Source organism: Anser brachyrhynchus, assembly GCF_964034855.1.
Source record: "Anser brachyrhynchus genome assembly, chromosome: 24".
Lineage (NCBI taxonomy): Eukaryota > Metazoa > Chordata > Aves > Anseriformes > Anatidae > Anser > Anser brachyrhynchus.
Window position 1 is genome coordinate 3,508,923 of NC_137717.1, and position 14,000 is coordinate 3,522,922.

General features: G+C 45.4%; 1 protein-coding gene across 8 annotated transcripts in view; it reads right to left on the reverse strand.

The window, feature by feature from the left end:
* Positions 1-14,000, reverse strand: part of LOC308182510 (uncharacterized protein) — a 92,012-nt gene that overhangs the window by 16,953 nt on the left and 61,059 nt on the right. For 5 of the 8 annotated variants that reach the window (XR_013941841.1, XR_013941842.1, XR_013941843.1 and 2 more), the window contains 5 exons: positions 11,961-12,135; positions 8,493-8,597; positions 7,142-7,379; positions 5,844-5,987; positions 455-591 (listed from right to left, as the gene is read on the reverse strand). Coding sequence is in view for 1 of the 8 variants with exons in the window: in XM_080567319.1 (XP_080423445.1) it covers positions 12,096-12,135 (40 nt within the window). In the remaining 7 variants the exon portion in view is untranslated. The other 3 variants (XM_080567319.1, XR_013941846.1, XR_013941847.1) reach the window with 3 other exon arrangements.

Sequence of the window (14,000 nt, forward strand, 5' to 3'; positions counted from 1 at the left end):
CAGCCTTTATATTGTTCCCTGGCCATCCCTTTGGGCTGCTTCTAGTATCTCCCTACTTGCTGCTGCAGAATATATTATAGAAGCAATTTTGGCCAACTGCTCCCACAAGAGTGGGCTCTTGTCAATGCGCTGCGTTGATCCAGCCGCATGAAGGAAGGGGACTCTGTTCGTGTCTCCCTCATGCCTGCTGCACGACGCCACCGCAGAGAAATTACTTTCAAATGCTACACTTTGACTGTAGCAACACAACTTTTAGTTTTGTTGCTTTGTTTGCCTTACAGAATTATAGAGATTTCCTTTGGAAGATTAAAACGCCAAGCCTGAAAGAACTGAATCGACTGGAACTGGCTCTCGAATGATCCGGTAAGGACCGGGAACGACAACAGATGCACCTGCAAGCACTGCAAAGCTTTTGCAAAACTTCAGGCCAATTAGGCTCATCCACGCTACTTACGTGCACGAGGAAGCTGCCGACTGAACTGGCTTTGCTCGCTGCCGCGCGCGGACTAACGGGCCGGCAACGCTGCTGCTTCCTGACTGCTCGAACGCGGCAGCATCCCGAGTCTGACCGCGTGGGCTGTGACTGCTGTTCTGCAGCAGAAACCAAGAAATCAGCAGAAACCAAGAATCTGGTACGACCGGAAAACAGGCTGAACTATGTGCAACCGGACTGATATCTGATCAAGAGCCTTATGAACCGTGACAGCAGTTTATTAAATGCTAAATGCAGCGGTAGTCATTTGTTTGTTTGTTTTTTCCCCACTTTTTCTTTCAAGGTGCATCACCATTTTGTCCAAAAATGGTTTCCTTTTATCCATACCAACTGTATAGAGTAGGTGAGTCTCAACCTGGTCCACAAACCTGATCCACAAAATATTTCATCATTTTACCCTTTTTTTGGTGTTTTTTCCCCCCATGCTTTAATGGGGCTTTAATGCCACTGCTTCCACCTGCTAGAAACCAAGTGCCTTCCTCAGATTCCTCGGAGGGCTGTAATACCAAACTGCACAAAAGGCAGGCTCCTATCAAAACTGGATTGTAAAATATAACGCAGACAGGTTAGAAACATGCAGCTTGCAGTTATAGGTAGAGCAATAACTTACAATGGATACTGCAGAATACACAGAAATCACAGATAATAATCAAGAGATTATCCTCATATGGGAAATCACATTGAATGGGTCTTTCTTTGTCCCCAAAACTATTCAGAGCTGAAAATGTACTGAATAAGAAACATGGGATGTCGGTTTAGAGTGCGTTCCAGTTCCATGACTGGGCGCAGAAGCCTCAGTTTTGTTTCTCGTTTTCATTTCTAAGTGGTTGGTGTTTGTTTTCATTCTGGGTTACTTTCTGCAGCCTTGCATGCCAAGCGATGACAGACCTCACCACTTCTGGGCCAGGTGGCTATTGCAGCTGCGCAGAAGACGTGAGGCACTTTGCGATGCGCGGCGTGCTGCCGTGCCTCCCCGCTGCCTCGTCGCCCGGAAGGGCAGAGGCGAGCCCGCAGCGCAGAACTCGGCGACGACGCTGCCTCTGGCACGTTCAGCAGGAGCCAGCGATGCCAAGGCAGGATTATTCCAGCAGGACAGGCTCGTCTGGCTCTCTTCTCCAATAGTACAAGCAAACGGTGAGCCTGCATCATGAGTTTTGTGTTACTTTTATAGAGCTACCCTCCAGGGGCCCACTGAAACTGAGAAGTCTATGGTCAAGATTTTCCATGAGACTCCCAAATGCAGGGGGGATTATCGGTTGGTTAACGCACAAAAAAGTCAACAGGAATTTCCTATTAAATAGGAAGGGGACTGTAGTACTCAGAATACTGTGCTCCTTCAAACACGAGGCTTTGCTGTGCTTTCCTTTCCCCTCTTTTGGCAGGAGAGAAGGCGGCAGCAAACCGGCCTTCAGATGCCAGCAGAAGGATCCTGGGGAGGAGACATAAATACTTGTCCTGGGACAACTCCTCAGAGCTCCATATTTCTTTTCAATAACAACAAGGGAATTTTTTCTTATTGATTGCTTTTTGCAATCGAGCTTACCAAATAGAACTTCCCTCAAATGATTCTTCCAGCTAACCTGATAGAAAACTAACCTTGTTATATTTATTGACAGAACATTGAAATAAATATTATAGGTCTAGAGGGAATGTTTCAGTCCATTGATTTTTCTTTATTTTTTTTAAGGAAATAACAAATGCACCATATTCCCCTTGGCATATTATGCTGGGAATAATCTGAAAAAATGCTTACCTTGTTCAAAATATGTCTTAAAAACTCCTTCCGTTTCCAAAGAGCAGGCACAATTGTGAATAAATCTTATCTCGAGCAAACAAGCAATTTGCAATCTTAACTGTTTGCAAAATTCTCCTTCTGTGATTGTTCAGGAAATTAAAAGAAACCAGTTCATGCTTTTATCTGAAGCTCTGAGAAGATGTCAAGTTTTGGGGAATGTATTTTTTTTCTCCAGAAATAGCTAGGGCTGAGAATCAGCTGTTGATAGTTTAATACACCTCATTGAATCTTCCAGTATCCTTCACTACTTGCTCCTCTTATACTGCTTTTTCCAAGGCTTGTGGCCAAAATGGCAGGATTGTTCAACTTGGCAGGGTGAGAGCTGGATGGTAAATTTGAGAATTTGGGAGATAAGGAGGAGAAGGGTGCAATGAAAAAGTGCTGAGGTGCCGCTGAAAACAGGGGAAGAAACTTTAAAACCTACGTGAAGAGCTATAGGTCTGAAGAAAAACACACGAAGCTAAGAATTTTGCTCAGTTTTGCTAACTATTGTATTTGGTATGAAAAAGCCGTTCCCAAATAATGCAACACCCAGATGCTTGGTGAGACTGTCCCTCTTCAACAGCACAAAGCGAGGAGCCACTACACACAAACAGCCACATGGCTTCTCCTGCAGGATTTACAGGCAGCACGCCGGGCTTCAGTCAAGGAACCTCCTAGGGCAGGTTCTCTGACTTCCTGAAGACAATCGTCTGAAATAATCTGAGATGATAAATGCAAATGTATTACAGCGCGATGCCACAAAGCTCCCCAAACACTGTCACTTCCATTAGCCATACAGCCTGACGGTACCTATTTCACTAAGAGGACCAAAAAAGACACTAATTTTTTTGGAGGTTTTCAAACCTGAAACTAGACCTTGGAACTCGAACAAACCGAAAATAAAGGATTCTGCACCCAAAGTCGAAACGTGAAAGCATGCTACAGAAATGCTACAAGCTGCATCTCAATTTTATTTACCTAGGGGGTCCTTCACCAAGTCAAAATCATTGCTAAAATTGTGAGGAAGCTTTCTGTGATTAGAAGAGCAATGCCGAGTCTGAGCACAAAGAGCATACCATTACGCTGCTCCCACAGGACCACCACGAACCTCATGTGTACGTGGCTGCCAGCTAAAGATTGCTGCTACTGAGAGGAACTTACATCTTGCCAGGGGTTACATCCAGCGTCTCCTACGTGGACATTCGGTAGAGCTGCTTTGTACGCCAGTGAAAGAAAGAGACGTGAAGCCTTCTGGATAGCATCTGCTCATGAAAAAATAAGGGATTCTTCTCGGCTCTGTTCACCTTTAAACCTTTATTTAGTACGGGAAGAAATGGAGAACAGCATGGTCGCTGTTTCTAAAACCCTTTCTGGCTCCTTCAGTAAAGGACTACAGTCCTTATGGGCAGTAGTCACACTTAGTGCATCCGATTTTTGAGCACAAACTATCAGTATATAAGAGTATAAGGTAGCCTTGGTAAAAACAGAAGGCCTTCGGCACTTGTGTGTGGTCTTTTAACAGCTCTATCTCCTGGACTACCTAATAAAGTGAAGTGGTATAACCAACACATCCTCCGGACCTTGCACACTGCCACCTCGTGGTAACTCAGACCCACATTGTGGAACTACCCAAGCCCCAAACACTAAACATCCTATTAAAATTTGAATACGAAAAGGCAGCAGTATTTCCTGGCATCACCTCCTGGAAACATCAATGAGCCAAAATAAACATGTAAGTTATACAAACCCTAGTGCTGCTTTCTCCTTTAAAGGAACTGCTCCTGTTGCATCACGTAGCAGCTGGCTCGAAAGACCAACTCACAAATTTCAGGCTCTTCCATTCACTGACAGCATCTGTTACGTTGAGGGCCTGTGAATTCCTACAGCACCACTCACAACAGACTTGTTCTGTACACTGAAAGGTAGGCCATCATGTAAAATGCTGTCTTAGTTAAAGCTACATTGAAGCAAGGCAGACAAATGACTTTTCCAAGCTCCCACGTGTGTCGAAATGGAAATAGGGAACACCGGAGCTGACTGGGTAACGTTTACACCAGACCAAACCTGTATTAACCACGCTGCACCTGAAGTCTTCTCACTGGAATACAGGCAAAGCACTTGCTTGTAAGAAAAGGGGGGGAAAAAAGAACAGGAGCACCTTTAGGGAAGCGAAAACTGAATGTTGCTGCATCTCCCAGCACACGCAAAGTCCTTCCGAGGCTGGGCCAGCACCTGGTGCTTGCTGTGCTTGCAGAGCAGTGGCACCGTGCTGCTGGTGCTGCTCCCGCAAAAGGGGGGCAGCCAACATGTTTTATCTGCACGATGCTGTGCCCTGTGTCATACTAAGCCAGGTACCTCTGGATGTGGATTTCACTCTGCTTGGCTCCCCAGACCACGCTCTGCACCACCATATCACACGTACCCAGCAGTGCAGCCCCTTTGTACGTAAAGAACAGCTGCTAGTGACGCCTTGGTGACATCTTAACATCTGTGAAACTGTGAAATACCAGGACTAAAACTCATGCAGCAGACTGGAGAGCTGTCCCAAAGCGGTCTGGCCCAGTACCAGTGCCAGTAGCCACAACAGCAAAATCAGAAAGTATGTGAGAGGGAACACTGCAAGCCAAGCTAAAGCTGCATACGCTGCGTGTCTAACAGAGTAATAGCACCCACTCGAGAAAGACCACAAAAACCACAGAAACACTGTTTTGCCCAGATGCTTCCCCATCTCCTGCAACCAGTGCAAGAACATCCTAAATCAGAGGCAGCGTCTTTTTGCTCAACGGCATTCCATGGATTTTTCCTACAGGAATGTGTCCACCCGTTTTTGAAAACACACGGACTTTGAAGTGAGGCAGATGAGAGGACAGGTCCTCAGCTGGCGTGGATTGGCATAATCCCACGGCGTCCACCACAGATACGCAGCTCTGCAGCTGGCGGGGAGCTGGGCCAGTGTGTTAGACAAAGAGAATTTGCACTCTGTGTGTTAAAGAAAGAGCTGTGCGACAGCACCACTTTTGCTACGTATTTAGCCAAGCTTTTCCGTACTGTCTTATTCCTTTGCATCTCAAAGGTAATTCACAAAGTTGTTCAAGTGATAAAAAAAAAAATAATGATGATCACTTTTATTTTATATTTTGAAAATGTAGCGCGAGGACGAGTCAAATATTTTTTGCAATGCTTTCCTAACACTAGTTTTGGGGTTATGCAAATTTGGACTTGCACACGGACTTAATCACACTGCCGTACATTTTGCTGTCCAGAACCTTGAGTAATTGGCAGCACAAGGCAACCTTGTGCAACACAAAACCTTCTGCTGGGCCACCATACTGTGAGACCATGGAGCTGATAGCTCACCTACCCAGGAGCTGACAGACTACACTGAAAATTGGAAAAAAAAAAAAGAAAAAAAAAAAGGAAAGGGGGAGGGAGACAGAGAGAGAGAAATACATTTTTAAAGATAACCTGGAGGCAAATATAATATTTATACTTATTTATCCTCACAGCACAATCATAAGCCCCAAAACATGTCTAATGAGGTGGAATTGCAAAATGGCCATGAGTCCTACTTACTTGGCTTCTCAGTGGTCTCTTAGCAGTCACATGGATCCGTATTTTTCAACTATGTGACTGCTGCAGGCAAAACTCCTCTAAGTAAGAGTGAGAGTCACAGCAAGTCCTTAACTCCCAGTGGTATTCATCCACAAAAATGCCAACCTAGGAAAAATGAGAAGACGGGAAAAAAAGTTGCAGGGGCAATTAAACAGAGCAGCCTGCTGCACTTGGCGCTTGGTTCACACCGGTGGGGTGCTCTCTGCCCAAATGAACTTTCATTCACAGCCTTCCAGTTGGAATGGCCTCAAAACCATGAGCACAAACCATGAACGTGGAAGAAGTGAAAACATGGCAGGAAGTTCTCCTGTGTCACTGGCGAGGAGCTAGCCCAGCCAGGTCACCGCTGGGTCTCCCACCTCTCATTTAGCAGATTCCAACCTTGTTTCAGTCCCTTTTTGAAAGTACCTGGGACCTCTTACAACTCCGATTTTTCCGCTGCTGTACTCTAACCTGGACACAAGTCGGTTGCTGAGCCACAGCTGCCGGATGTCCTAGGGCAATCAGTTATCCTTCAGGGTTTCCAAAAGATGGTCCCAGCTTCCCAACGTGCTCAAAACATTTCCTTTTGTCTAAACGTCCTGACACTTTTTTTCAGATACCTAAATATCCATTTTTAGTCAGTCTTCACATTACTTTGGAAGCAAAACCAAACTACACACAAAGAAATCAGGTTACCTGTAGGTACCGTGATCTTTGGCCCTACAGAAGTGTGGGGATCCGAGACCTAAGCACCACCTACGTGACACCAAAACAGTTTGCTGTGGTTCTCAGCAGCTGTGGCTTCTAGCAAGAGCCAAGAACATTGCTGCTGCTCCAGAGCATTTGGAGGTGGTCACAGACAGGTCCAGCTCCCTTGGTGTAGGCACTGGAACTGGGGAAGTACAGCTCAAAGATTAGATGTGTAGATTAAATTAGCTCTGTATGATCAGATCTTCCCTCTCCGAACAACTAGGAAATTCTCAACATTCTCACCTATTTTTAAATGAGTTTTCGGGCAGGTTTAGCTCTGCAATTCCGATGCTCTACGTACAGGCACCACGCAGCTTGCAGGTGACGCTCTGTGGGTACGTACGTGTGTTCCCAAACCCAACTTTCAAACGAGGAACCAGAGTCAGAAAGAAGGGGGAGTAACTTTCAGAATCTGGCCACAGCAATAACTCCCTTACAACCCACGGCAGTCCGCTTTGCAGGCTGAAAGTAGAAGCATAAAGGAAAAAATCCAAACCCGCAGCTAGCGAAGTCACTGACAGCTTTACCTGTTATTGTTTGAGTGTCTTCAGAAACGGCTCTCAAGTCTGATCCTGCCGTGACATCTGGGAAGTCCCCAGGGGCTGCAGTTCTGACAAACTGTCAGCGCCGCGGACACCCCAATTCCAGCTGCAGCACCGCAGGTGCTGAGCGGCGGCGGCGGGGGCCGCGCTGCTCTCGGCATCCCGCACCACCGGCTGCGTGTCACGTACCCTTCTTGCGCTGCAATCTTTGTTACAGGTTCATCTGTTAAAAAAAAAAGAAGAAAAAGAAAATGATACCCAGTAAAGGCAGTGGAAGACGGTGCGAAGCTACTGCTTAAACTCTCGCATGAATGGCTCGTCCACGTTTACTCGGGAAAGAGCCTGAGATGATGGAAAGGGATCCCCAGGAGGTTCCATGTCACAACGCCGTGCACCGAAAAGCTGCAGCCTCATCTCCATTTCCACGCAGCCTCGCAATTAGGTTTTGTAATCAGTAAGCTTAATACCTTTTAAAGTTTCTCTGATATTGCAGATTTCTGTTTCCTAACGAATTTATGAGCCTTTCTTGTGAGACACCAAGAATAAACATTATCCTTTCTCTTTGGAAAACAACAACAATGTTCTCTCTGAACACCATTTATAGATATCTATGTAACTGAACAGTAAAGCTAACAGAGAACTTGCACCGTTCCGATACGAAGATGATTTGGTGCTGGCTTGGATGCCTGTGAGCTGTGAGATGACCTCCAACTGCTAACCCAGCCAGAAATCAGGTGCTGCTCAGTGATATTTGTAATTAAAGAAATGTTGAACTGCTTTGTGGGCTATGACAAACCAACCTCTTCCATTTATTTGTGATCTCCTGTAGCAAACAGAGTAACTACAAGGCTGGAGCCAATAATTCAGCTTAATCTTCTTGATTCATTCACTGTGTCTTTCACTTCTAAGGCATAATTTCAAATCTAGCCCAGACCAAAGTGACAGAAAATCTTTGTGATCTGAGTCACGGGAAAGGTCACGCTTAAAAGGAATTTCCTAAGCTTTCGTCTGATTTGAACCACAGCAGCCCGTAATGCGGAGTAACAGAGCCACGGCATCGGCACCCACCAAGCCTCCCGGTGTCCTTGATCTCCCCGTGCAGCACAAGGTCACTCCCTGGGATCCCGGGCATCTTGCAGGGAGGAAGGCACGCGCGGCCCCGCTGCAGACACAAGCCCGCTTGTTCTCAGGCGCCTCCTCGGCTGGCCTCGTGACAACTGGACGCTTCAGTGGGGCTCGACGCTGGCTGCGCGCACTCGCCCGCTGCTTCCCAGGCACTTTAGAGGCCCTCGTGCACTTAACTTGTGACATTACCACCTGTGTCTGGGGAGCTGACCTTTTCAAGCCAGCGTGGCTGGCAGCTGCGACACAGGTTACATCTCCTCGGTGCAGAGCCCGTGACAGTCACTTGACCCTCCTTAGCAGCAAGCGAACGCATTGTCTGCGGACAGAAAGGGGAAAATGAAGTCTGCTCTGCGGATTCCTCACCCTCCGCACACCGAGCCATTTATCTTCGCCTCTGTGCCCCACGTACAGTCATATTTATGTACCTGTGGGGGCCGTAAGGAGCTTGTTTATTATTTGTTTTCATTTAATGATCTCTGTCATTCTCCCCCAGGAATACCCATATGCACTATGCAAATCATATTAAGCCCTTGGCAATAGTGAGAATGCCTTGAGCAGTAATATCTCGTACATTAGCTCTTTGAATGGAGGCAACTTGGTTACTGAACCAAGCCCTCGCTGCGCTCCCCCCGGCCAGCTCCATTTGCTGATGGTGTCGTTCCCCCCCCACTCAGCCCCTTCCAGCAGCTCACCGGGGCTTGCTCCAGGCTCCTCGCCCCCAGCACTGAGGCTGCTGGTTCCCAAACTGGGGTCTGTGACACCCCATCGCTGCAGAAGGCAGGCTGCTTTGCGTGCTAAGTGCTCTCAGAGTCACCCCAGGAGAAAAACGAACCGAACACTTCTTCTGGCAACTGTCTTCAATTTAGGCAGGGACTTTGTTTGGGTGATACGGACGTTGTATGGTCACGTATCAGGAGCAAGATGGTAGAGGGAGAGGTCAGCAAACCATAATTAACCCCTATGATAAAAGAGCATCAACACTATGGGGAGAAAGCGTGAGAATCGACGAGAATTCCTGTTCTCTAACTGCAGCACTGCAGGAACTGAGGGGTTAGGTGATTGACCCTGAGACTAGAAATCCGTGTTTCCTGGTAATGACTCCTCTCTAACCTCTGCCAGTCTACTTAACCTTCCGAGACCACATTTTCATATCTGTGATACGAGGATGAAATTCTTGAGTCACCGCCGTACAAATCTGGGAGGTCTGAATTGCAAACAAAAACATGATCGTAATAAGAATCACGGCTTTTGTTAAGGGAAAAATGTGATGTTTCTCATAACCCCTTGTCACAAGCTTTAGAATCCCCAGAGTCTGAGTGCCTTGCTAGAAGTCAGGTCTAACGAGTCAAACAGAGCTTTCAAATGCATTATTTTGAAAATATATATTACATTTCAACTTATCCTTCATTATCCTTATCCCTGTCTCCTTTTAGCTCGCTGTATTGCTGCTTTGCTATTCTAGTCCACATGATCTGCACTTTGATTAATTAATTTATTCTGATTATTTAACTCCTTTTTCATTTTTCCATATTCTTCTTCCTTGATTTTTCTTTGCTTATCTCCCTGTCAGTCTTTTCTTTGTATCTCTTTCTATTTCTGCTCTCAAGTAATTGTTTTTCTTTTCATCTCCGCTTCTTCCATTTATTATCTTCATATATGGAAAAATATACACTAATACCTCCAGGGAAAATAATCCACAATGCAGACACTCAGTGAGAGAGGAGATCCAAAGAAGCTGCAGCGCTGAAAGAGATCTAGCCGAGACAGCAAACCGAAGATTAGATATGGTTTTGCAAGAAGATACGGCTACAGAAAAGGCTAATGAAATCTTGTCAACATATGCAGAGGCATCACCTTATGTTACAGACCAGAGGGACTTAAATCCGACCTTACAGGGATTTCTTGTTAGCTCGTATGGAATGCTGCATTAGTTTGTGCGTAATGTGTTGCCTCAGTAATACACCTGTCTGTCTAGGTATTTCTGTAGACCAAGTCGCCAATTCTCACTGCAGAACCGACACGGGAACGCAGAGGATCAGCAGAAAAACAACGAGCTGAAAGGACAACCGCAAAAAAATGATGGGAAATGCAGAACGGCACTCTTAGCTTAGCCAGGAAGTGGTTAAAGAGCTCACAAATAAGTGGTAAATAAAGGACATATCTGATTATCAAGGAGGAGAAATGAATTTTCACACCATGAATGAAGAGATAAAATGAAACCAGGATAACCCAGGTTAAATTTAATGAAAACTTGAGGCTGTGGACTAGTCATTCAGATGAGAGGGTTGTAAGATGCATCACTTGGGGCTTTAATGGCAAGAAACAGACATACAGTTTTGCGTTTTTGTTCTAATTGTCCCCAAGCAGGTGCTGAGATGCTGTACTTCAACAACTCTGCCTGCCCGCACAAACTACAGAAAGAGGAGCTGATGTTCTAAGTGCCATGAAATGGGGGGGAGAGTTTTCTGCATGCTTCTATTAGAAATGGTAATTTTTAGTTTAAAACGCACCCAAATATCAGAACCTCCCTCCAAAACGATCAAGTCAACAAGTGCCTGATGCCAGTGAGCTTCTTCCAGATTCACTCTCACAGAAAGCAAACAGTGAAGCCACGGAAGTGTCAGCATGATCTTCCACTCAGCAGCAGTAAGGTTTTGGGAGATGCATGTTTTTGCATGTTCAACCTTGGAACATAATGAGCTTGATCTGCTATCTGGCCACGCTGCAAGTCAGTGTTAATAAAAATATACTATAAATAATTAACAATAATTTAAATATTCATATGTTGTTGGGGGCAAGGCCTTTTATCAGGCAGTTGAGGATACATTAGTGAACCATGATATATTTCACCGAGGTTAACTTTACCCTAAAAATGCTACCCTAGTGCATAGAGTAATAAGGTATCAGAAAGGCCTCCAGACAGTTTGCTAATATATAACTACAATATTCCTACGTGATGAGCTACAGTTTCATAAATGGTTGATGCATATGAGTAAGCTTTAAAAAATATTGGAAGCATTAATTTCATTTGACTAATGCTGATACCATGCATTTATACCTTTTTTTTTTTATAAAGCATTCTTTTTTTTTATCCAGGAAAGCGATTTTTCTTCCACAGTATCTGAAATGTCACCTCAAATTGTCACTTGAAGGTAGAATTGCTCCTGAGCCAAATGATACTGTATATAACTGCAAACACCGTCTCCCCCAGGTGAGTTCAGGAGCTCTGGTTTCCTTTTCTGTAAGTGCTCAGATACGTGGCTTTGCCTCCGGAGCTGAACAGAAAGCCAGCTTTGAGCGCGTGCTCTCCTATCCATATGCACATGTAACTTGATATTAACATGATCCGTACCCACACAGTGATAAAACTAAGCAAAAAGGCCTTTGTCTAAATATAGAAGTGATGTTGGAAAAAGCTCTGCAGCCCTCCCTCTGCACGCAGTCGTGCGACGAGCCTCCTCTCCCCAGGCGAGTTTGCAATGCTGACAACGGGCTGGATTCAGCGGTGCTATTAACCCCCCACTACAGCGGAATAAGAAAATGCTCCTAAGTACTTTGAAAAAAAAAAACAAGCAACAACACAGAATGAGGTAACAGTTAAATTAAAAAAATCTGAAATACAGAAAGTACAGTTGTATAAACGGGAAAAGTCCCTGTTCCAACAGCATCGGAGGTTCACCTGCATTTCTCATCCCTAATATCGACTACTCGAGCTTTTCTTGTTCAACGGACAGGCTGCTGCTGCTCGGTTTATGTGAAGCTTCTTGCCTAGAGTACACAGGACAGACTGAGTAGGGAGGGAAAGGAGGCACGGTCAGCGAGGCCACCCCGTGATACCACCCAACAGCTGGCTTCTGAAAAAACAAAACAACAAAAAAATTCAATTGCTGAAATCATTTCGCATACTGAAAAAAAAAAGAATTCTTTATAGTACACTTGCAGAGAGGGTGAGCAGCAATAGATGCAACCAGGTTTCCAACAAGGAAATTAATCACAAATGCCATCTTTAATTGATTTGGCAGGAGTGGTCTGGTGCCACTCAGCACCACCACTCGGGCCCCTGACACCTGGCTCGTGCCCTCATCCTGCAGATGAGACTTACGGCCAAATTAAAAAGTTTGCAGTTCTCGCTTCACTTCAGGAGGGACTTCACTCACCTCTTTAAAGTACATCCTACTTGCTTTAGTATGAAATTAAATACCTGCTCTTCATGCAAATGGTGCCAGTGTCCAAGAGGAGCTAAAATGTGATTGGAATTCGTTCAGCTATTGGATGCATTCACACTGAAGGGCTCGAGCTGACCTTTCCAGAACAGCTCGTACCAGGAATACAGATTCAGGGAGACCTGGGTTTCCTTTCCCCTCCGTTTATTCCATGGTAAGACCCAAGTGCTTTGACCCCCCGCACAGCACACAAAGCATTATTTTTGCAATTAAGTTGCAAACGAGCAACGCTTACAAGAAGCATTCAAAGCATCCCAGGAACTGGGTCGTTTTTCCCCCTTATCCTGCGAGTAAAGCAGCAGAAGAGCTCTCACAGAGCAGGCAGTAGGCAGAGCTCGCTGCAGAACAGATGCCTCCACTGCTGTGTACCTGGGGTCATCGCGACCACTTGGCACCGCTCCGCAAAACCCAACCGGGGACATCAGCTCCCGTCCAGGAACAGACACAAGTCTTCTCCCCTCTTCTTTCCCACTCGCACATTTCCATTGATTTTAGTTGTTCTGAATTAATTCCCAGCTAATCAACAACTAAACAAAGGAGCAGCACACCAGACAGCAGGTTTTGTGCTTCCGTCCTAACCTCATTCTGTGCCCCAGCACGTTCAATCAGCGCGTTCCCACTCCATGCCTGCAATGGGAGAGTGCTCCAAGCTTTGCACAAAGGAGAGGGAAAATCTACGTTTCATTCCTAAATTTGCCACACTACTGGGGCAAAGCACTGTCTGCCCCAAACAGCCCGTCCATATGACGGGAATAACTAAACCAGCCTCCGACAATGTCAATTTGTAAGGTGTTTTCAGATCGCTGAATGACCAACACCATGAAAGAACACAGCACACTACTGCAAGGTGGCAAATCCCAGGCATACGGATAGACAAAAGTCATGTTTGTATTAGAAACAGAAGCAAGAAAGGAGGAGCGTGTTGCTTCTCTTGCCCTACCAGACGCTTGTTCCAGGTGCCAGAAGCTCCCAGCCATCCCCTGAGGTGGGCTTGCCTTTCACTGAATTCCTAGTTTTTACAAAGTAAGTGGGTTCAGGAATCTTTATAATCACGTACAGAGCATTTCCAAGTTCATCTCCTGAACCTGGGACACACCCTAAAAGTCACCTTCCTGATACTGAGAACCTGTGCTCAGTCTGCCCCGTTGTAATTACCGGGCAGCCGCTGCCTCGGGATAAATCTAATAGACTTTTTGGCACTGTCAGATTAAAACTTACCTATCAACTCACTGCAGTGCTTTAGCTCTCCCTAAATCTGTACTTGGGAGAGAATTTATGACCAGGAATTGCATTTTGCAAAATGATTAAAGTTACCAAACATCCATAAAAAGTTGCAGTAGTAGATATCATTTTTTTGAAAGTCTGCTTAATTTATGAGAGGTGGAAGGTTTATTGTCATTTAGAGTCCATGGTGATCCAGCAATTTAGCATTTTGCTGAAGCTGTACACAGCTGCTTTCTCATTTATGATTTTTACATGTTTTTAAATTGCCATGT